Below are 24,908 nucleotides of genomic sequence, written 5' to 3'. Positions count from 1 at the left end.
GAGATATAGGGACTTATTACAGGTTTGGTGATATCCCGCTGGTATATCCAGCGGGATACCACCAAATGGTAATACTGTTACCGCCACTTGGTTTGCCGGAGTTTCCGGCAGATTACAAGTGGCAGTAAGTACGTGAATTCCCCATTGCATGGAGTCCTATAGGACTCCATGGGAGGAATTGCCGGTATTACCAGTGCCGGTAATACGGCTTATTTTGTGGCATTTTTTTACTTGTCTGATGATGAAAACACTGTTAACTTAGAGCTGCCCATAATTCCGGCAACCACACCGGCAAAGTTGGAGTGTGCCAGTGCAGAAAAATGCCGGTAAACAGAATTACCGGCATTTTATTTCCACACAGGCACTCGTAATGAGGCCCATAATGGGCCTCATTATGAGACTGGCGGTAGCTGTGCCGGTAAAACCGGCACGGCTTCTGCCGGAATAATTTTTTTTCCGGCGCCCGGGAGTGGGCAATTACCGGGGTATTACAGCTCCAGCGGACTAATTGCACATGCCCAGGCGCTGGAAAATATTACTCCCCATTCCCATTTGAGTGCCATTGGACTGAATGGGAACGGGGAGGTCGGATGCACCAGCACCATTCGTGAATGGTGCCGGTGCATCCATCGAGGTCTGCTTGTAGTTTGCCGGTTCGGTGACAACAGTACTGGCCGGTACCGGCAAGCTTACCGGTACCATTGTTACTGGACCGGCAAACTTATAATGAGGCCTTTTCCACTGTATACCTAGGTTACAGAACCACCGCTTTGCCCTTGTGTTATTGTTCAGGACCCTTATTGGGCTTGAACTCCAGGAAATGCCTATGAAAGGCCTCCACATAGCATTGGTTCTTGCTTCCAGGCATCTGTGGAAGTCTCTAATGCCCCTATGCAGGCTCTCTGGCATACTGGCAGCGTCCCTTGCCCTACCATCAAATCGCTCGGTCTCGTCTTCTTCCCTGCTCGGTGCTCTTCTCCCTGCATTCTCAATTCCTTGTTCTCTTGTTCTCCACCTCCCTTCTCCAGCATTATCTGAGTGAGAAAGTGACTGAGAAATGTCTTGGTAATCGTATAGGTGGGTTTCTGGGGAATTTGAATGAGGGGACATCATTCATCCATGCGTCCCAGTATAGGATACTGCTAAACAGGACCAGCTTCCTTCCATTTCGACATCACTGCTGCTTAAACTATAACATGTACTCTTATTGCACTCTGTTGTCTTCAATGCCAACCAATGGGGATATGGGGGTTTCAGAATGCTTTCTTTGCCTTTTTAAAAGACACACACACACACAGCTAGGGTTATGCATTTTTGTTTTTTCTTATTCTGGAAGACAAACTTTACACCATTTACTTGGTAGAAATATGTGTGTTTTTGTTTCATGTGTTTTCTGTCGCCAAAAGTAATTCATCTTGTTTTGGTAGGGCTCTCAGAACGCCTGATTAAGGCTATTAGCCCCTCTGGTTATCTAGATGTGGACCACTTGCTTGCTGTGCTCAGAAAGGCACAGCTCCACCTCACTGATGAGGCCCGATTAGGCCGAAACACATGTCGGGGGTTGCTGTTGGTACTCTTGTTCAAAAGAGGATTGCTATAGCATTTTGGTGCTGGACTGGACTGCTCAAGTGGGTGGGACAAAGACTGATATGCAAAAGCACGTGGCTGCAGACTCTGAGTGGGTACATTCCCACAGAACAGGTTATCATGCTGTGTTCTTTCTTGCAGAGGGGCACGCTCACCTCTTTTTTTTATGTATTGAAGCACCTGGAGACTGCCCCTGGGTGGTAGAAGTGCACAGTATAAATCAACATAACATAACATTTGGGGAAAGTTTTGGATAGTGGCTGAAAAAAACATCTTTTACCCAACGATTTTTGTTTTCAGTGCTCAAAACACTGCATACCATATTTCTTTGAAACAACAGGTTATAGTAATCTCCTGGTCCAATTGTCTCAAAGAAACACTCATGCAACACCCACACAACGTTGCTATTTGTATGGCGGCCCGGTGGACTTCAGAGAAGGTGTCACAACCTTGGCAGGTAAGTGGGTGGGGGGGCAGAATGGGCAGGGGAAGTGTAGAAAAGCATGGACGTCGGAGAGAGAGAGAGAGGGAAGATGGTGGGGCTGGTGCAAGCAGCTGTGTGATTACCCGAAACGCAGGCTTATACTGTGATGTTCAGCCTACATTCTAAGCAATCTGATTGGCTGTGGTGCCTGCCCCGAGTGATAATTAAAAAAAGACATCCGCACACTGCTTTTGACTTTTAAATGTGTATCCTTACAAGTCACATCTCTCTGTTTTGTTTTGACAGCAATGAACCTCCTACAGAGGTCATCACCAATGGAGTCCTGGTGGTAAGTGAGACGATTTTGTTTTATAATGATTTTATAACCTGATGAAAAGATTTAAAATAGTTTAGTTTGTTTATTTGTATAGCGCAGCCAAACACTTGGGTAACTGGGCGCATAGACATGATGAACAACAAAAGTTAGAGAGGTTACATATGCGAAATACGGTAGGTAGCAAAAGGACCAGGTTACAATGTCGTCTGCGGTACAGTTACAGAGTGCAGTACAAAATACATTACATGTATATAGGACTTGAATTCGTACTGCAATGTGAGCCATTTTTTCACCTTAGCTCTGAATTCCCAAAATGATTCTTCGGACCTGATTATCAAGGGGAGTGCGTTACAACATTTCTCTGCTAGCACAGGGAAACTAGATCCACCTGCTGTTTTCAGATTGAATTTGGGAATGTTCAATTGATGCATGTAGGGTGTTCTAGTGGGTCTGGAAGAACTGTGTCTGGAGAATTTGTCAGTTAGGTAGTGTGGGGCTGCAGTGAGAGGCATTTGTGTGCAACGACGAGCGATCTTAGTTTGATTCTATCTCGGATGGGGAGCCAGTGGACTTTCTTACTGATGGTAGAGACGTGGCCATTGCGAGGAAGGTTAAGGGCACATCCAAGGGCATTATTCTGTAAGACCTGAAGTCTGTTCAAATTGTGATTCGAGGAGCCTAAGAAAAGAGTGTTGCAGTAGTCTAGTCTAGATAGTATCAATGCTGTAGATAGTGTGAGGTAACTGGTGGTTGAGAGGAATGGCTTACAGGCATTAATGAGTTTTAGTGTAGGCCGTGGATGAGATAGTGGCGTTTATTTGTTTTTTGAGTGATAATGTCAAGTCGAGATACACGCCCAGCGTTTTGACTTCTTTTGATACTTTGATGATGTTGCCTTAAGTGGTGAATGATTGGTACCTGGGGTCCAATTTGTTAAGGCGTGCCTGGGAACCTACTTTAAGTAGTTCCGTCTTGTCGTCATTGAAGCAGAGGCTATGGGTGGCCATCCATGCTTGAATTTCAAGGTAGATTTCATTAAGTTTTGCTGCAGCTTTCTCATAGCTCAGAGGTACTCTGCCTTTCTCCAGCATGGGGTCTGGCATGGATTCACATGCTCATGAATATTCCCCGTCGTCAGGCTGGGAATCCTCGGTAAAGAAAAAACCAGTATCAGTTTCGTTTCTGATCTGTCTTTCGTAGTAATAACCAATCACTGGTCTCTGCGTCATACTGACCACAGCCAATGACTGCCCTCTACCTAAGCACCGCCTCTGGCAGCCATCTTCAGATTTTTACCGCACGTTCATGTGTTGGGATCCTCGTGCTATTGCTCTCGAGCGTTAGTGCTATTTTTCGCGCTTTTTTCACAAAAACTTCGATTCTTTCGGTCAAAAGAGCCTCAAGCTCCACCGATCCTACATCCGATCAACGGGGACCCGTGTCGGATTCGTCTGCGCCCCTCAAGGGTGAAGATTTCGTCGAGCTACACTTCGGAGGACTCCAGAAGCTTCTCAGGCCCGGTCTCGGAGATGGCCCAGGAGAAGGGAAGCTCGACGCCCGGAAAGCTGTTCAGGGTCTGCCCTGGATGCCAGCTGCAGAACGTCTTTAAGGAGGACGAACACTCTTTCTGCCTTTACTGCCTTCATGAGGACAAGACGCACGTGGAGAAGGACTGTGCGTTTTGCGGCAACATGTCGGAACGGACCATGAAGGACCGCCATCAACGTCTCGCCAACTGGCTGGAGGGTAAGAGCCCGTCTGGCGAGAAGAAGAAGAAATCCGAGCGGTCTTCTAAGACCTTTGAGGGCGCCCCGGCGACGGGGGCCCAACATAAGGCTAAGCACCGCGAGTCCGCTGGCACCGGGAGCGCCGAACGGTCGGGCTCTACGGGCGCCAGGCAGGGCGCACCCTCCCCGGCACCATCAACCACGAGCCAACGCTCTGGGTCGGGTAAGAGGAAGGCCGAGCACCCGGCGAAACTCCTGGAGAGGCCCCGGTCGAGCTCTAAGACAGAGGAGGAGCGTGGCAGTGCCCCCTCCCTCAAGGATAAGGCGGTGAGCGCACCTAAGGTGGTGAAGGCCTTGATCCATCCGACCAAGCCCTCTATCGAAACGGTCGCGGCGGCCCTGGCTCAGCCTGTGGAGGCTGCGCCAGTGGTGGCGACCTCGGGGCCCAGAATCTCCCTGCCTCCTCGGAGGGAGTCTTCTTTTGTGCCCATCGATAGGACCCCCGTGAAACCCTCCGTGGGGAAGAAGAAGGGGGGGCAGGGCGTCGTCATAGATTCGGCCTCAACCTCAGAAGAGGAGCTGATCGAGGTCTTAAGCCACGGCCTAGGCGTGGAAGAAGGCCAGCCCGTCGGAATGGACCCCGACGCAGGTGACGACGACGACAACATCGTCGAGGATACCGACGGGGCCCCTGCTCGCCCGTCGGATTCCCCTCTGCCAGCGCCGCAAGACAACTCGGCGGCCATTTTGTTGCCCATACAGTCCTTATGCTCCGAGATAAGGACGAGACTACCGTTACCGACGGAGGAACCTCTCCCGTCGGGGGATCCAGAACCGGGACCTTCTGGTGTTCCCCCTACCAAGAAAAGAAGGATCCATCCACCACCTCCTTTTCAACCGTCGCGCCCCGTCCAGCCCTCCTCCCCGTCCACCCGAGGGGATGATACGGGGACTGACACGGCAGCGACGGGTACGGACGACGAGGCATACGACGAGGATATTCCGTCGTCGCCTCCCGCCAGGGCTTCTCCGCCCGACGAGATCGGATCTTTCCACTCCATGATCTCCAGGGCTTCCGAGCTTTTCCAACTCTGCCCTGAGGAGAAGAAAAAGGAAGGCTTCCTTTATCAGCGGCGCGAGGCCAAGAGGAAGACGGTCCTCGCAGTGCCTCTGTTGGACGACATTTGGGATGAGGGCCTTTCCCTCCTCAAGAACCCTTCCACGACGCCAGCTAGAAGAGACCGGTACGAGAAAAAGTACCAGGTCCCGGACACGGCCCCCCTGTGCCTCCGGGCGCAGCCTACCCCGGATTCCGTCGTCTCCGCGGCAGCCAGGAAGAAAGCGGGGTGGGTGCGGCCTCCACATCGACTTCCCCGCCGGACGGCGAGGGAAAGAAATTGGATGCTATGGGACGTAGAGTCATCTCGTCGGCAGCGACGACGATTAAAGCGGCCAACGCCTTGGCTATCGTGGCTCGCTACGACAGGGAGCTCTGGTACAAGATAGCTCCCCTGCTGGATTTTCTGCCGGACGACAAGAGGGCGGAGGCCCTGGAGATCCTGCAGGAAGGTGAGGTGGCCTCGGACCGCGCCATCACCGTGGCGACGGACATCGCCGACACTGGGTTCCGCCAGCTGGGCAACGGCGTTTGCCTTCGACGTCGTGGATGGCTCAAAGCTACGGACTTCCGGCAGGACGTCCAGACCAGAGTCCTGGACATGCCCTTCGACGGGAACAACCTGTTTGGGAAGACAGTGGACGATTCCCTTCAGGCCATCAAGGCGGATACTGAGACGGCCCGGGCCCTCGGAGTTCTGCAGCAACGTCGGACGCCCTTTCGGAGCAGCGGAGGCAAGGGCGCCTCCAGAGGTTCCGGCGGCGGTTCCGCTTCCTACCGTCAAGCGGCCCGCTCGTCGTCGCAAGAGGCCTACAGAGGACGAGGCAAGTCTAGCGGACCCCGCCGTCGTCGCCCAGGAGGTCAAGGCGGCAAGGCCGCGTCCAAGCAGGATTGAACCGGCTGTGGGGTCGGGCCCCCACCGGAGCACCCCGGTGGGAGGCCGGCTGGCGGGCTTCGTCAGCGTGTGGGAGTCCATCTCCACCGACCGTTGGGTGCTGGACGCCCTGGCCCGGGGCCACGCGCTCGAGTTTCAAAGAAGGTGCCCGCGCGTCCCCCCCGTGGCCAGGAAAGAACTTCACGTCCCTCAACTTCTCCTGGAGGTAAAGGCGATGCTCAGGAAGGGCGCCATCGAAATCGTCCCAAAGAGGCTTCGGGGCTCCGGAGTTTACTCGAGATACTTCCTCGTGAAGAAGAAGATGGGAGGATGGCGCCCCATCCTAGACCTCCGACGTCTGAACAAGTTCATCAAGGCGCAGAAGTTCCGGATGGTCACCCTCCAGCACGTCCTGGGCCAGCTGGAGGAAGGGGATTTCCTATCGTCGTTGGATTTGGAGGATGCCTACTTCCACATTCCCATCCTAAAGGGGCACCGAAAATTCCTCAGGTTCGTGGTCCAAGGGCGTCATTACCAGTTCAGAGCCCTCCCCTTTGGACTACGGTCGGCACCCAGGGTATTCACCAAGTGCCTCGCACCGGTGGCGGCGCAGCTGCGCCGCGAGGGGATCCACGTCTACCCCTACCTGGACGACTGGCTCATCCGCGCCAAGACGAGGGAGCTCGCCGTGGTTCACACGGCAAGGACCGTCCAACTCCTCACGGACCTGGGATTCTCCGTGAACTACGCCAAATCCCACCTGGTGCCCGCGCAGGTCGCACTGTTTCTGGGAGCGAGGCTCGACACAGTGTCCCTTCTGGCCTCCCCGTCGGAGGAGAGGACCAGGACCATCTTGGGCAAGGTGCAACGGATGTTGGTGGCCGACGCGGCCAAAGTGAGGTCCATCAAGTCCCTCCTCGGGATGATGTCTTCCTGCATCTACCTCATTCCCATGTGCAGGCTCCGGATGCGCCCGTTGCAAGAATTCCTGGATGCGCGCTGGATCCAGACGACGGGCAGCTTCGAGGAAAGGATCAAGCTCGACGAGAACTTCCGACGAGCGATACGGTGGTGGGGCACCCGCGCGCATCTGACGGCGGGCATGGACTTCCAGACCCCAGCCCACCAGGAGACTGTGACTACGGATGCCTCCCTGGAAGGGTGGGGAGCGCACACCGAAAATCTGCACGCAAAGGGACTCTGGCTCCCGACGGAGAAGTCCCTGCATATCAACGTCCTGGAGCTCCGTGCAGTGTTTTGGGCCCTCAGGTCCTTCCTTCCGTCCCTCAAGGGCAAGGTGGTGAGGATCTTCACCGACAACACCACCACCATGTTTTACATCAGGAAACAGGGCGGAACCAGGTCCCCAGCGCTGTCCAAGGAGGCGCAGGACCTGTGGCATTGGGCCGTCGCCCAAAGGATTTTTCTGGTGCCGTTTCATCTGGCAGGGATAAAAAACACCATCGCCGACTCACTCAGCAGGGAGCTGCGCTCGTGCCACGAGTGGGAACTACGGCAGGATCTGGTGGATCGCCTCTTCCGACGGTGGGGCACACCCCAGATCGACCTGTTCGCGACGGCGACGAACACCAAGTGCCGGAGGTTCGCCAGCAGGTTTCCCCAGACGAGGAGCATGGGCGATGCTTTCTCGTTCCCCTGGGAGGGCCTGTTCCTCTACGCGTTCCCTCCCTTGCCTCTGCTAATCCGGCTAGTCAACCTGCTCAAGAGGTCACGGTGCAGGATGATCCTCGTCGCACCCTCGTGGCCGAGGCAGATATGGTTCCCGGACCTTCTGGACTTGTCAGCGTCCCCGCCGATCAAGCTGCCGGCGGACGCGGATCTACTCTCCAGGGAAGGAGGCGCCATCCTCCACCACGACCCGAAGTCGCTGAACTTGCAGGCCTAGCTCCTGCAGCGCTAGAGTTTGGAGGATACGACATACCGGCCGACTGCAGAGAGGTTCTTGCAAAGGCCAGGGCGTCCTCGACTCTTAAATGCTACGGACACAAATGGAAGAGGTTCTCTGTCTGGTGCCACGCACAGAAGATTAACCCTCTACGGATTACGGCTCCCCAAGTACTGCCGTACCTGCTGACGCTGGCCAAAGCTGGCCTGGCACACGCATCCATCAAGATTCATCTTGCTGCGATCTCCCGATACACCAGAACCACGGGGCGGACGTCCTTGTGGTCTCATCGCCTGGTGAAAGAGTTCATGAAGGGACTGTTCAGATCGTTCCCGCCGGTGAAGGCTCCGGCCCCGGCGTGGGAGCTCAACGTGGTGCTGACCAAGCTCATGGGACCTCCGTTCGAGCCTCTGCACTCGGCTCCATTGAAGTTTCTATCGTGGAAAACTGCTTTTCTTGTGGCCATCACCTCCGCACGACGAGTGGGAGAGATCCAGGCCCTTTCCTGCAAGGCCCTGTACTTGACTTTCCACGACACGAGGGTAGTGCTCAGGACGCACCCCTCCTTCATGCCCAAGGTACCGTCGGACTTCCATCTCAACGAACCCTTGGTGTTGCCTGTATTCTTCCCGTCGCCTTCGTCGCCGGCTGAGAGGACTTTGCACTCGCTGGATGTAGCTAGAGCGCTGAAGTTCTACGTGGACCGCACGAAGTGTTTTCGGAAGACGTCACAACTCTTTGTGAACTTTGGACCTGTCAATCAGGGGAAGGCTCTCTCGAAGGCTTCCATTTCCAGATGGCTCTCCGGCTGTATCATGTACTGTCATCGGTTGGCAAACCGACCTCTGCCCGGCCGTCCGAGAGCCCATTCCACCAGAGCGATCGCAGCTACCACGGCGTTCCTTTCTGGTGTGCCCCTGCTGGACATATGCAGGGCTGCTACGTGGAGGTCGACGCACACCTTCACGAAGTTCTACTGCGTCGATCGGGATTCCAGGGAGGAGTCCAGGGTCGGCCAAGCAGTGCTGCGCAACCTGTTCGCCTGAGGTGAGCCTGGTGAGGAGGTAAGATGCTTAATGTTGAGTTTGATGCTATGCTTAATGTTGAGCCTTTGCCACCTCCCGTGGTTGTGCATGTGTATACTGCTATGTATTCTTTATTCATGAGCATGTGAATCCATGCCAGACCCCATGCTGGAGAAGGAACAAGTTACTTACCTGTAACTGTTGTTCTCCAGCATGGGTCTGGCATGGATTCACATGCGAACCCTCCCGCCTACCCCTCTGCGGCTCTTCACTTGGTCATACTGCCACTTCACGTGCTTCCAAATCTGAAGATGGCTGCCAGAGGTGGTGCTTAGGTAGAGGGCAGTCATTGGCTGTGGTCAGTATGACGCAGAGACCAGTGATTGGTTATTACTACGAAAGACAGATCAGAAACGAAACTGATACTGGTTTTTTCTTTACCGAGGATTCCCAGCCTGACGACGGGGAATATTCATGAGCATGTGAATCCATGCCAGACCCATGCTGGAGAACAACAGTTACAGGTAAGTAACTTGTTCCTTCCTCTCCTTCCCCCAGAAGCTCATGGTATCCCAAGCTCTGGTTCTCTCTAGCTTGGACTATTGTAACAGCCTCTTTCTAAATCTACCTGCCTCTACTCTCCGCCCTCTGCAACTAACTAACAGAACAGGACTGCAAGACTTGTCCTTGGCCTCAAGCCCTGGGATTGTATCTCTCCAGCTCTGAAATCTCTTCACTGGCTCCCAGTGGATGCAAGGATTACATTCAAAACCCTCTGCATTGTCCACAAGGCTTTCTGGGGCCTGGGTCCAAAATACCTTCAGCTATCCCTCCACAAATACCTCCCCTCTCGAGCTCTTCGCTCCTCTACTTCCAACTCACTCAGGGTCAGTTGTTTTTCTAAGAAACGAGCTGGGGGTAGATCTCTGTCTTCGGCTGGGGCCTCCCTCTGGAACAGCTTCCCTGCCACTCTAAAACTTGAGGAGAACCATCTCCGGTTCCGGAAGCACCTCAAGACCATCCTCTTTTCTTCTGCCTTCGCTTCCCCTCTCCCCTGCTGATCTGTTCTCTCTTGGCACCGTGCACCTGGCCATCCTCTGTCTTTTGGGCCCAGGTACCTGCTCATCCTGTCACCCTCCCGCACTGCCTCCGGGCCACCCCTTGCACTGGGGTCTGTATCTGTACCCATACAGCCCCCCTTTTTTCTTCCTGCACTTATCGGACCTACCCTGTCTGCTGCCTTAAACCTAGAACTTGCAAATTGCTGGCTGCATTACCACTGTTTGTTGCCTTTATTATTTATTTTTTGTTATTTATCTGTTTCTCCTCTGCTTTGCACTTTCCACCTCTCCCCCTTACATGCACTTTTCCCCTCCCCCCTCTCCCATGCACTTGCGCGTTCTCAATGTCACTGGGCCTAGTAAGATCGCTGTTTTGTTCTCCCCTGTTCCCCTCCCTTGCCTTGTCGCGCTCTGAAACACTTGTGTATGAGCGCGATAGAAATAAAATATCAATCAATCAATCATAGCTCCCAGTGAGAGTAATGAGGACCTGGGTGTCATCTGCATAATTGATATACGTGACACCCAGTTTGTCAAGGCAGTCAAATAGGAGCTTGGTAAAGATGTTGCAAAGTGTGGGGGAAATACAAGAACCTTGGGGTACTCCACATTGGATTGGGACAGGGTCAGCTTCAGCCGAGGGAGCGAAGACCCTAGTTGACCTATCGGACAGGAAGGACCAAATCCAATTGGTGGCATTCTGGGAGAATGCAGCAGCGGAAGAAAGGTGTTGGGTGAGAATTTGGTGGTCAACTAAGTCAAAGGCTGCAGACAAATCCAACAGGAGCAGGATGGCCAAATTGCCCCTGTCTTTGGCTTCATCCATTTGGATTTTTAGATCCAGGAGGGCAGTTTCCGTCCCATGCCTGGGTCTAAAGCCGGATTGTCGCAGGCTCAGGAGATTATGGTCTTCCAAATGTTGTTGTATTTGGAGGTATGCCACTCTGTCTAGTATTTTGAGGAGGAAGGGGACGGTTGTGATGGGCCTATAATTAGTAGGTATGTTGGGGTCTAGGTTGGGCTTTTTGAGGAGAGGTAAGACCCATGTCTCTTTAAGGTCGTTGGGTACAGATGAGTTTTCAAAAGAGGAGCAAATCAGAGCGGTGATGAAGGGGGCTAAGTCGTTAGCTCTATTCTTCAGGACTGATGCAGGGCATGCATTGCCTTGGCAGTTTGATGGTTTAAGGTTGGCAATTATGTTAACTACTTCATCCTCGGTAACCGGGGCGAAGTGGAAGGGTGGGCAATCAAGATTGGAGGAGCTTTTTTTAGTGTTCGAGTAGTCTTTGGAGGTAAGGCTAGCTTTTTTTGATTCAATCTTGGATTGTAAGAGGGCTGTTTTATTTGAAAGTGCTTGTTGGATATTATTACACCAAGCTTTGTCCTTGATGCAGTCGTCTGTAGGAGGCACTGGTGATTCCAATTCTCTTAGGATGGAAAATAACTCTTTCGTGCCGGATTTGGCACTGCTGTGTATTCTCAAGTTGAAGATCTCTTTTTTTGCGTTCATGATAGCGATTTTATAGGGGCCTGCTGCCATTGAAAACTTTGGATGCAAGAGACAGGGCTTTTCTCCAGTTAGTTTCCGCTGTTCTTTTAATGTTGCAGAGAGCTTTTAGTTCTGCAGAGAACCATTTATTCATGTGAGCAGCTGGTTTAGCCTTTCTTAATTTGAGTGGAGCTATGTGATTAAGGGCTTGTTCAAACGTATCGTTATAAAGTTTAACGAGGGCAATTGGATTTGAGTTAGGGATTGGATGTTTAGCATTGGTGATTGGGTTTAGGAGAGGTCTTAAATTCTCTATAGTAATATTGCGTCTGTTTCTGGTCGCGGTTTGTGGTGTCATGGTCGTAGGTGCGCATTTGGGCAGGTCTTTGGGTATGGAGAAGGTAATGAGATGGTGGTCCGTCCAAGCACAGGGGGTGATGTCAATCAATGATAGGCATCAGTCAGCCAATCCTGGAATCTCCCTTTTGAGTGTGTAGGTTTGGTGATGTGTTGTGTGAGGCATAAGTGGGTGATAGTGTCATTGAGTAAGATTGCGTTAGCATCATTTGGGGTCATTAAGGCCAAGGTTAAAATCCCCCATGAGAATAATTTGTGAGCCAGGTTTAGTGTTCAAGGTCAATAGGTGGGCGATGCCCTCTTCGAAGGAGGAGATGGCGCCAGACGGTCTGTAAATGAGGTGTAGAAGTATGGTTTGGGTATGAGAAAGTGGTATTTTGATGGATAGAAGTTCAGCGGATGGTAGGCCAGTGTTGGTGACTTCTCTAATGTTCAGGTTAGTTTTGGCAATAATGGCCACTCCACCCCCGATCCCCGATTTTCTATCGGCTCGGATGATATTGTAGTTCTCAGGGATGGCAATAGAGAGTGCAGGGCTGGCTGCAGCATGGAGCCATGTTTCTGTGACCACGAGAAAGTCTAAATGATTAGCGATGATAAGGTCTGCAATGTCATGAGAGTGAGCTATCAAGGAGCGGGCGTTGATGTGGGCGCCTTTGACTGTGGTAGTGGTAGGTGTAGTGAGGTCGTCTAGTGGGATATCTACGGATATGAAGAGATTGTGGCTATTGGGGGAGTTTGTGGGTGTCAACAATACTTTGTTATTTCTGGTCTGTTGGGTAGGCATCCTGTGATGCTTAAGCTTTGAGCTGGTGCGAGAGCTTAGCCTGGCGTTTCTCAAGCGAGTCGGACAAGAGACACAATTAATAGTGTTGCTAGCTAAATTTAAGCGGGAGCCTAGCCTATTGTTTCTTATGAGAGTAGGGCATGGGACAAGAGGTGTGGGAGGGGTGGCAAATTTGGTGATCCATTCTATAGGTGACAGGCGTGATTCTAGGTGGGAAGTATCGATAGTAAGTATATTGGATGAAATGTCAGGCCCTATGGAATGTGGACAGTTCAGAGGTGATATGTTGTGAAGTAGTGGAAGGAGGGAGGCCATGGTGAGTGTCGCTCTTCTTAGACTGGCCATGGTAAGTATCTGAGCAGCTACTGCTACTGGTGGAGTGGGCCTAGAGCAAGAGGTCTGAGAGCTTAGGTGTGCCGTAGTACATAAAGCCTTACAAGGTGAGTAGGGTAAAGGTAGACACTGGGAAGTACTGCGTATGAGACAATAGGTAGTTCACTAGACGATCACTGGTCTCTGCACAATAGACTGGAAATCCAACAATCACTGGTCTCTGCACAATAGGCTGGAAATGCAACAATCAGTGGTTTAGGCACAATAGGCTAGAAATGCAACAATCAATGGTCTAGGCACAATAGGCTAGAAGTGCAACAATCAATGGTCTAGGCTGGAAATGCAACAGTCAGTGGTCTAGGCACAATAGGCTGGAAATGTAACAATCAATGGTCTAGGCACAATAGGCTAGAAATACAGCAATCAAAGGTTTGAACGAGCAATGGTTAAAGGTGCTGCCGATAAGTAATATGCGCGTGACGATGCAGTATGGAAGTTTGTGTGACACGGCGGGTGCCGTGTGTTTTCGTCAGGTTGTATATCCGTATATTAACTGCTCTCCTTACTATCAGTGGCGTGAATAGAGGAAGTAACGACTAAGTAGTAGTGTAACAATGAATGTTGTATTGTACTCACATGGATAGGCCCAAGTGGCTTGGCCGTGGTGTAGTCGGTGGCGCCCCGTGTAAACGTATGCTCCAAAATGTGAACATCAGGGACAAAGGACATTGTTATCTACGTCATACATTATGCCACATGTTTTTTGTTATTAGTTTAGCAATTGTACAGAATCTAGAAGGATAATTTTTTTAAAAATCTTTTTGATTTTATTAATGGACATTAAACAAGCATTAACAAAGCAAAGTGAAAAACTTGATTGGCTGTGTTGGTGCCTGAGTGACTGCATTGGTGCCTCGATGGCTGCATTGTTGCATTGGTTGCTTTGTTGGTGTACTGGTGGATCCTTTGCACCATGAGCGGCTGAGTTGGTGCATGTTGGAGTTTATGGCTGGTGCAGTTGGTGATTGGGTGAGCAGGTGCATGAGTGGGTAGGTACATGGATCAGTGGGTGCACTTCCTCTTCCTCCCCCCACCGAATTGGGATGGATCCCTTCTCAAAGCATAGTGCTTTGGTACCCAGAAATACTGGTGGTCTCACCATGTATCACCTCTGCCCATGCTTACTCCACTCAAGGCCTAACCCGCTGCACAAGGCCCACAGCATTGTAGCATGTTGGCCTACCTGTGTAGGGCTTGCATGGGGTCTTGGGTGTTGGTGAATGTTCAAGGCCCTGCTCCAAGGTTCCAAAGTGGGCTTGCTATTTCGATGTTCATCATCGGATTTGGAACTGAAGGAGGGACAAAGAGCAACACTGTTGCTGGTTATGCCAGAGCTCCAAAGTATCAATTGTACGCTCTATGCTGTGTATAATGCCAAGACAAAGAGATGGACACGATCACCCAGGGACTTTCTTCTACTGGTGGAAGACACCATAACTCACAAAGGCCCAACAGCCGGAATCTACACTTAAATTCCAGAAATATGAACATTCAATATTTGGTTTTGTTGTTAATTCAAAATTTCTCTGTCATTTGAAGTTTTTGAAAACACAAATAATGTGTTGATTTAAATATAATTAGGTTACCTGAACATGTTTTAGATGTGACTTTGTTATATGGGAACTTTAAACATATCAGGGTAGAGCATCTCTGACTGACTGCCCAAACGTGAAGGGATCTTGGGGTCCAAATCAGGCTGCGTAACTGGAAAGCCCTGCATGTTCTTGGGTTGGGCTCTCAATGCCCGGGTTGCAGGTTTGCAGGGTTCCCAAACCCCTCTGATGGATCGGCGGGAAGGATAATCTACATCAGACTGCCCAGTCCGGTCTGTTTCTTTAAGGCCCCTTCCAATTAGCAATTTGGGTCTTGTCCAGCAGGTTACTTTTCTGGTATTCTCCCATTACATTGCAGAATATTTCAACAAAGCCCATTGCATCGATTTTCTTTTTTTGTTTTTTCTTTCTTTTTTTTTGCACATTTTGCTGAAATGCAGATGGGGTGGTTGGGGTATTAATTAAGGCTGGAAAACATGGGGGTGGTCTGCGCGGGTTCTACCTCTGCATTGATTTGTTCTAAAATGTGTTAACATTTTGTTTTCGATGTAATGTGCTTCGAGGAAATATTCTTGAAGAAATCACATAGATTCACTTATCTCAGGTTCAAGGCTATCAGATATCCTAATTGGTAGGATGGGGAAAAGGTGTTACAAGGAAGGGGATACCGCGTCTTACCCTCCGGTGCCCCACTTCGACTCCCCGAGGACCCCTCATCAAGGTGATCCTCCCGCACTGGTCCACCCCCAGGAACTGGATCCAACAGCGATGCTGTGTCCTGTCCACCTGGATGACAGATCCCCGGAGACTAGCGGGTGAGACACCTTTAGGTTTCTCACACTACTCATGGACTGCCGACAGAAGTGTGTACCGACAATGGTCCCCATTCCAGAGCAGGGTTTTGTCAGAGTTTCTGTGCACATAAAGAGTTTGTCATCGAAAAGTGACCCCTGTTCGGCCACGGGTGAATAGGGAGACGGAGAGATTTATGCGCACCCTAAAAAAGGTATTTGAGATACTGCATGTGCAATGCAAATGTGAAAGAAGGGCGCTGTACCAATTCCTGTCTGAATATCGTACAACCCCCCCCCCCCCATTTTTCCACTGGGGTACCACCAGCTGAAGCACTGTTTCAAAGGATCCCAAGAGGGTTGATCCCAGAGTATGCGCCTAGCAACTCAGGGGTCATTGATGACCAGAAAGTGTTTGAGAGAAGGAGGATGGCGAATGAGAGGGAGAGTGAACGGAGAGGATTGTAGGGCTATTTGTTGGAAGTTGGGACAAAGAACTACTGCGCTCCAGGCAACCCAGGGGGAAAATGTCTCTGTCACACATGCCTCACCCGTTCACCGTTTTGGATGTACATGGGTCGATGGTTACGGTGTCGGATGGGATGGACAGGGTCACCAGGAACTCCAGTTTCTTCCGAACGCTGGTAGAGTTGCCAGGCAAGGTGGTGGTTCAACAAGATGATGGGTGTAAGCGAAGCCATCATGTGAAGATGACCTGTACCAGGAAAGCTCCAGAGAAGATGAAGTGAAAATGGCCCGGCTGACCAAGGGAGTGGCCCCAGTTAGAGCGGGGATGTTTCCGAGGAGATTGTGGAGCGACAGTACCCCATGTGTGACGTTTCCCCAACCACCTCCAGGATTTGTAAGTGGACATTTTGTCAACTTTTGGTACATTGTTGTCCCCACATGTATCGTGGTATCAGTTTGCATTTATATATTTGTTCTTTTGTTATGGTTGTTCTTTTGTTATGGAAAAGGAGTGTGGTGTTTGTATCTCTTTAAGACGGCCATGACGTGATACTGAACAGAGTTAGTCGCACGTCGCGACCTGCGTAATTTCGATCCTACCCTCTTCTCCCGCACTTGCTCTTCTTCTCTTCCATCTCACCAAGACTTTGCACTACTCTCTCCCGATGAGGCTCTCTCCTGCCTTTCATCTTCTATCACCTCTGCCCTAGACCAACTCTACTCCCTTTCTCTCTTCCGCCCTACTCATAAACCTTCTCAACCCTGGCTTACTTCACATCTCCGCTCTATGCGGTGCCTTCTCAGGCGACTCGAGAGACTTTGGCTCAAATCTCCCTCGCTTTCTAATCAAACCTCTTACTTCTCTTACCATGCACTTTACAATTCTTGTCTTGCAACTGCCAAATCCTCCTACTACTCTAACCTTCTTCAGTCTCAAGCCTCCCATCCTCGGCGGATTTTTCAAACTCTTTCCTGTCTTCTCTCTCCTCCCACTCCTGATCCCTCATCCAATTCCACACTTTCTCCCTCTGACTTTGCCAACTACTTTTCCTCCAAAATCATCTCTCTCAGACAAAAAATGAACTCCCTCTCTGACTCCTTCTCTCCTCCTCCCCCCTCTCCCTCATCCTCCACCATGTCTGTCTTCTCATCTGTTTCCCCTTCTGATATCTCCTCCCTTCTATCCAAAGCCCACCCCACATCTGCCCCCTCTGATCATCTCCCCTCTGTTCTCATCCCTAGGATCTACCCTCTTATTGTCCCTTATCTCACCACTTTCTTCAACTCCTGCCTCTCCTCATCTACCTTTCACTCTGCTTTCAAACATGCAACGATTATTCCTATTCTTAAGAAACCCTCTGCGGATCCACTGCTCACTGCTAACTACAGACCTATCTCTCTTCTGCCTTTCCTTTCTAAAATCCTTGGACGACTTGCCTACTCTCAACTCTCTTCCTTCGTCTCTACTTCCTCTCTCCTTCCTCCTTTTCAATCTAGCTTCCGTCCCAAACATTCCACTGAAACTGCTCTCACCTGCATTCTAAACTCGCTCCTTTCTGCTCGTCATACTTGGGGTTGGTCACCCTGAGTTACCTGGGGGCAACCAGGCGTGGACTCCCTGCTCACTGTGCTCAGAGAGGCAAAGCTTCACCTCACTCATGAGGCCCAACAAGGCTGAAACACGTGTATGGGGTTGCTTTTGATACTCTTGTTCAGAGAGGAATTGCCATAGCATTTCGGTGCTGGACTGCACATGTTGGCGGGACAAAGACTGATATGCAAATGGATATTTCCCATCTGTGAAAGGCACAGTGAGCAAAAAGCGTGTGCTGCAAACTCTCACCTCAGAACAGGTTATCGTGCCATGTTCTTTCTGGAGAGGAGCGCCAGCTACCTTTTTTGAAATATTTTGAAGGAACTTGGGGTTGGTCACCCTGAGTTACCTGGGGGCAACCAGGCGTGGACTCCCTGCTCACTGTGCTCAGAGAGGAAAAGCTTCACCTCACTGATGAGGCCCAACAAGGCTGAAACACGTGTATGGGGTTGCTTTTGGTACTCTTGTTCAGAGAGGAATTGCCATAGCATTGCGGTGCTGGGCTGCCCATGTGGCCGGGACAAAGACTGATATGCAAATGGATATTTCCCATCTGTGAAAGGCACAGTGAGCAAAAAGCGTGTGCTGCAAACTCTCACCTCAGAACAGGTTATCATGCCATGTTCTTTCTGCAGAGGAGCGCCAGCTACCTTTTTTGAAATATTTTGAAGGAACTTGGGGTTGGTCACCCTGAGTTACCTGGGGGCAACCAGGCGTGGACTCCCTGCTCACTGTGCTCAGAGAGGCAAAGCTTCACCTCACTGATGAGGCCCAACAAGGCTGAAACACGTGTATGGGGTTGCTTTTGGTACTCTTGTTCAGAGAGGAATTGCCATAGCATTGCGGTGCTGGGCTGCCCATGTGGCCGGGACAAAGACTGATATGCAAATGGATATTTCCCATCTGTGAAAGGCACAGTGAGCAAAAAGCGTGTGCTGCAAACTCTCACCTCAGAACAGGTTATCATGCCATGTTCTTTCTGGATAGGAGCGCCAGCTACCTTTTTTGAAATGCTCGTCATACTAAGCAATCCTCTATTCTTATTCTCCTTGATCTTTCTGCCGCTTTTGACACTGTCGATCACCCACTCCTACTCCATACTCTCTCCTCCTTCGGGTTCAAAGGCCCTGTTCTAAAATGGCTCTCCTCTTACCTTTCCGCCCGTTCCTTTGCCGTTTCATGGGGAGGCCAGTCCTCTCATTCCTTCCCTCTAATTTACGGTGTTCCTCAAGGCTCTGTATTTGGCCCTTTCCTCTTCTCTCTCTACACCTCCCCCATTGCCCCTATTATCTCCTCCTTTGGCATCACCAATCATTTCTATGCGGATGATACTCAACTCTTTCTCTCTTTCTCATCCTTCACACCTGACATCCATCTAAAACTCTCCTCTTGTCTCACGGCCATTAAGAAATGGATGTCCTCCCGCTTTCTCTCTCTCAACACCGATAAAACCGAAGTACTTTTCTTCCCCTCTAATACTCTTCCACCTCCCTCTTTTATCAATTTTCCTCCTTCTGATCTCCCTATCTCCACCCATGCTCGCAATCTAGGCATTCTTTTTGACTCCTCTCTCAACTTCTCGCAACACATTTCACTCACCTCCTGCTCTTGTCGATACCACCTCTATAACATTCGCAAAATCCGTCCCTCCCTCACTTTCCACGCTACTAAACTCCTAATCTCCTCACTCATCTTTTCCCGCCTCTTCTACTGCTCCACTCTACTCTTCGGACTTCCCTCTTCTCATCTTGCCCCTCTTAAATCCATATACCACTCTGCTATTCGTACCCTTTGTCTTCTTACCCCCCGTGATTCTATCTCCTCTTCGCTCTCTCACCTTGGCTGGCTACCTTTCCACCTACAACTAAAATTCCACTTTCTCTGCCTTGTTTTCAAATCCCTCCATTGTCTTGCTCCTCCTTATCTCTCCTCCCTTCTCTCCTTCTACACCCCCTCTTGCTCCCTTCGTTCTGCTGACCACTTCCTTCTCACTGTACCCTCTTCCCCCTGCGCTTCCTCTCGGTTCCGCTCTTTCCATCTTCTTGCTCCCCTGCACTGGAACTCTCTCCCCCTCCCAATCCGCTCTTCCACCACCCTAACCTCATTTCGCACCTCTCTTAAATCCCTTCTCCTCCATTCCCCTCCGTGAAGCCCCCCCTGCCCTCTCGACTCCCCCCCCTGATTTCACCTCTTCAATTCCTCTCTCCCCTCTCCCTTTACACTCTCTCTCCCTTCCTTCTACATTCTTTCAATCCTTCTCCTGGTCCCCTCAACACTCCAACTCCCACTCCACTTCCCTCCCTCTCAGGTAATTGCTCTTTACACTGTTTTATGGAATGATTCAAGTTGTAATTTTTTGCTCACATTGTTAATTGTTGTTATTTCTGTGTATTTGTTGTTCCAATGTACAGCGCTTTGGTGCAAAGCGCTTTATAAATAAATAAATCAATCAGTCAATCAATCAAAGAAGACCCCAATCATCGTAAACAAAACCCGTGAAATTCGGCGGGTGTTGGGAGGGACGACCATCTTAACTCTGAGTCTCCCCCTTTTGCTCAGGCCATAAGAGAAAGAGGGGGAGGGAGAGGCAGAGTGATAGGGAAAGCGTTACGCACACACACACACATTTGTTAATGTTAACCAATTCATCTAACGTATATGAAAAAAACAAAAAGGCATTGATGCGATTTAAAAAAATAGGTGTAATTGTTCGATATAAATATATTTATAAAAAGCAAACAGACCTTTTGTAAATGTATAATAGATAATTGGTTGAATGTGCCACTTCCTTGAAAAAGAATAAGTGTTTAAAACATTGAATAGTCAATGCAATTGTGTAGAGCGTTAAAGCTGAAATTGTGACTATTTTTTCCACTCTAGGCCAATCCTTGTCTGTCTGTTCAAGGTACCATCAGCGGGGTGACCAAAGCACCAAGCAAAGAAGAGGGTAAGTCTTTGAGAGGCACATTTCAATATTTGGATATATATTCCTTGATGATACAAATACACTCTAAACCTGTTCTAACTATATCACGTCATGAGCATCTGATAACTCAGGATCCTTCACAACCTAAGCCAAACCACCTTCCCAATGACTTATCTACACTACCCAGCTGGTACTTCAGTTCTGAGGCAAAGCCTCACTGGGGCCCTTAACTACCTACACCTCTGATGGCCCCCTCAGAGTCTCTTATCTCACTTCATGGTAAGGAAATTGTATCCCTTCCCTAATACACATTTTGGGCCTTACTGGATGATGCGCTATTCCTTCCCTGTGCAATATTTCGGAATCAGCTGTCTCCGCCCACATTACTCCTCCATCTCACCACCACAATTCCATCCATTACTCTTGTTAGGAACGTTTTTCTTTTAACTTCTTTCTCTCCATAGACATCTATGGAACTCCCAATGTTTTGCTAGTGTTTGTATCCTCCCCTGATCTTTGAAGGTAAGTAAAGCCTTTTTGCTTTACATACCTTGCTTAGCTCATGTATTCTGTGAGCACTGATTGGTCCCTATAGCTATGAGTGCAAGTGGAACCTGTCCCTCATTATGAAATTCCTTGTGGTTTTTAAACTGCCCCCTTCACCTTGCAGTGAGGTGCGGCAGGAGTTCTTCAAACCCCTTTTTAGTTTATTTTTAGTAATCTTTCAGTTACTTGCATGATGTGTCCCAGACTGTAACGCTCACCTGGTATCCACGGGGACGTCACTCAGCCTGTTCTGACCTCTTACGACCTCAAACCCATCCCTGGAGTCTACTCGACTGGAGACTGGGCCTGAGCGCGGTTTGTGGCGCCTCTAGATGTTTCCACGCTAACCTGGAGTGTCTTTTCCCTCTTGCAGATGGATGAGAAGTTCCGGAGACAGAGTTCCCACAGAGCTGCTGGGATTCAGGTAAGCGTTTCAAGCTTGTACAGTCTTTAAAAATAAGCGAAGATTTGCTGAATGCTTACTAACGCCTTTTTTCTGTTCTTTTCCCTTTTCCTTAGGAAGCGGCGTGCCAGGATGGGAATGACGCCGCCGAAGATGACCGCAGAACAGAAGAAGCGATGAATGATGGGCAGAAGCGCCGCAAGGTAAGGCTGTTCCCAACGGTGTTCTTGTTCTTGCAGAAGCTGAGCGCAGAAGAAAGATGCAGGCCTACTGGAGACCGATCCGAACATGGTGACTGTCACGTTGCAGGTGCAGAAAACACAAAGCATGTTCCTCTGCCTGGGCGTGGCTTAAATAGTCTGTGGGTATCCCATGTGTCTCTGGGCTGAACCACACCCAAAAGACTAGACTACACATGCAGTTCTGGGAACCAAAATATGTGGGGCATCCATCTTGTCCCCATCAATGCACTACAAGTCCAATCCCCAATGGGAGTGAGTGAGTCTGGTGCCACAAGCGCCAAGTCTGACTTCAAGTGGGTCTTTGGAGGGATGGAGAGGCCCTTGAGGGCCATGTAGGTGATCATGGCCTGGCTCCAGCCTGACATCTTGGAGGGCTGGGGAAATGAGGGGCAGGAATCTTGATAGCACTCTCCCACCCCCCCCCATCCTCCCAAGGCCCATCTCAAGGTGGCTCTTCTGTCTGGTCCTGGTTTGTTTGGATAGTTTTGATGAAATCGTCTAAGCAAGCAAGGTGCATGGATGTATTCACAAGGCTCCCATGTCCTGTCTTGTGGACCATACCCCTTCCAGTCTACTAAGTAGTACAATTTAGATCTGACATACTTTGAATCCAGGATGTCCTTGACTTCGATTTCTGGCACCCGGCGACTACTACTGGCTGCGGTGGAGTTGCTACCCGGGTCCCAAGTTGAACAGGTTTAAGGAGAGACACGTGGAACACAGGATGAATCTGCATGTTTGACGGCAAAGCTAGCCTGACCGCCACAGGATTTATCGCGGAGGTGACAGTGAATGGACCCCGGTATATTGGACGGAAAGTTTGGGTTCCTTTAATGGACACGTGTTTAGACGCCAGCCAGACTTTGTCTCCCACTTGGTAGTTGGGGGCCTTTGCTCGGTGTTGATCAGCAAACTTCTTTTGGCGATTCTTAGCTTGAAGAAGGTGTTCAGCTGCACTTTTAAAGGTTTGAGAAATGGTTGTGTGTAAGGTTTTGACTGCTGGCATTTCCAGGGTTGTAGGAACGTCCAACTCAGAAGTACGTGGGTGCCTGCCATACATGGTATAAAAGGGTGTCTGCCCAGTGCTGGTGTGTAGGGAATTATTATAAGCATATTCAGATATCCATAATAGGTCGAACCAGCTTCATTCAGCTTGGTGTAACATGCAACGCAGATACTGCTTGAGCGTCTGATTTGTCCTCTCAGTTTGACCATCCGTTTGGGGAAGGTGACTGGTGGATAGCCGGATGTCGATCTTGGCCATAGAGCAGCATTTGCTCCAGAAGTTAGATACAAATTGAGTACCTCGGTCTGAGACTAAAACTGAAGGAAACCCATGGAGCCGTATGATGCCTTCAAGAAATACCTTTGCCAGAGTGAAAGCATTTGGGAGCCCCTTAAGAGGAATTAAATGTGCCATTTTTGAAAATAGGTCCACTACCGCAAGAATAGTCTTAAACCCTTGACTGGGTGGTAAGTCAGTAATAAAATCGAGGGACAACGTGTGCCAGGGTGCTGGTGGGATTTCCAATGGTTGTAATAGCCCAGCCGGTTTCTGCTTGGATGACTTGACTTGTTTTGAGCACACATTCCACAAGATAGGATGAATTGGATAATGTCATTATGCCACGTGGGCCACCAATAATTTCGTTTTACCTTGGCTAGGGTTTTTTGCGATTACGGGGTGGCCCTCGATCAAGGAATCATGATAACCGGACATGACTTGTTCTCGTAGTTCATGGTTTGGTAAGAATAAACGATTCCTGAAGTAGGGCAACTGATCTTTTATCATGTAATGTTCTCCTTGTGCACTCCACGCTTGTAATTGCTCTGGACTCATCAGGTTTTGGATTTCTTCATGTAATTCTTTCTGAGTTATGGTTGCTGTGATTCCTAGGAGCTTGTCACTCGGGATGATTGCTATTGGGTCAGGGGTCTGATACCCTTGCTCTTCCTCCCCCATATGGGAAAGGGCATCGGCCTTCCCGTTTTTCACCCCTGGTCGAAATGTAATCACGTAGTCATATTCAGCAAAAAAAAGAGCCCAACGTAGTTGTCGTGAGGATTGGGCCTTTGCCGTTTTTAGGTACTGGAGGTTCTGGTGGTCAGTTATTACGGCGATTGTGTGTCTGGCGCCCAAGAGGTAGTGCCGCCATGCCTCAAAGGCTGACTTAATGGCCAGGAGTTATTTGTCTGTGATAGTGTAATTGAGTTCAGGGGGTGTGAATGTACACGACCAGAAGGCAACAGGGTGTAACTGGCCCGCTTCGGGGTCCTTTTGTGAGAGGACGGCTCCATAGCCATGCTTGAGGCATCCGTTTCCACCAGGTATGGGAGATCAGGGCGAGGGTGGCGTAAGATTGGGGCAGATGTGAATCTTGCTTTGAGTTCCTGGAAAGCTTCGTCGGCTTCTGTTGTCCACTGGAACTTTCTGTTAATTTTCCTTAGCAATGACGTGATGGGATGCACGATTTGCGAAAATCCTGGGATGAACCGGCGGTAGAAGTTTGCAAAACCCAGCATACTTTTAACCCCCTTGAATGAATTTGGGGATGGCCAGTTCAGGATAGCATCTACCTTGTGTACATCCATTCGGATTCCATTTGGGCTGAGAATAAAGCCCAGGAATTCCACCCCGGAGACGTGGAATGAGCACTTTTCGAGCTTGGCGTAGAGCTGGTATTGACAGAGTTTCTCCAATACAGATCGGATGTGTTTAACGTGGTCCTGCTTTGATGCGGAATATACAGACATCAATCAATTCCCGTAGGATATCGTTCATGAAGTATTGAAATGCTGCAGGCGCGTTGCAAAGGCCAAAGGGCATTATTTGATATTCGTACAAGCCGTATTTGGTGCGGAAAGCGGTTTTCCATTTGTCCCCCTGTTTTACGCGAACAAGGTGATATGCCCCCCTCAGGTCTAGTTTTGTGTAGCTTTGGGCATCTTTGACTTGATCAATCAATTCAGGGATCAGTGGCAGGGGTAGCGGTTTTTTACGGTAATCTGATTCAGTGCGCGATAGTCGATGCACATACTCAAGTCCCCCTCCTTTTTCGGAATGAAGAATAGAGGACTGGCTGCTGGAGACTTCGAGGGACGGATTAACCCGTTGGCCAGTTATTGGTCAAGATAGACCTTCAGGTGCTGGTTTTCTGGTTCTGTGAGTGCGTAAATTCGCCCACAAGGGATTTGTGCGCCGGGTATCAGGTCAATTTGGCAATCGTATGGTCTATGCGGTGGCAGGGTATTAGCCTGTTCTTTCTGAAAGACATCTAGGGTGCTGATTGCCACAGTCGCA

At 50.0% G+C, this 24,908-nt stretch overlaps 1 protein-coding gene across 1 annotated transcript in view; it reads left to right on the top strand.

Moving 5' to 3' along the window:
* Positions 1 to 24,908, top strand: part of PLA2G4F (phospholipase A2 group IVF) — a 403,704-nt gene that overhangs the window by 237,336 nt on the left and 141,460 nt on the right. Inside the window, exons 6-7 of the mRNA XM_069638816.1 lie at positions 2,318 to 2,360; positions 20,371 to 20,437. Of these exons, the coding sequence (XP_069494917.1) occupies positions 2,318 to 2,360; positions 20,371 to 20,437 (110 nt within the window). The remainder of the gene's footprint in view (positions 1 to 2,317; positions 2,361 to 20,370; positions 20,438 to 24,908) is intronic.

This window comes from Ambystoma mexicanum, chromosome 14, assembly GCF_040938575.1.
Source record: "Ambystoma mexicanum isolate Mex_15411 chromosome 14, UKY_AmexF1_1, whole genome shotgun sequence".
Taxonomy (NCBI): Eukaryota; Metazoa; Chordata; class Amphibia; order Caudata; family Ambystomatidae; genus Ambystoma; species Ambystoma mexicanum.
This window is presented reverse-complemented; position numbering and strand designations above follow the sequence as displayed.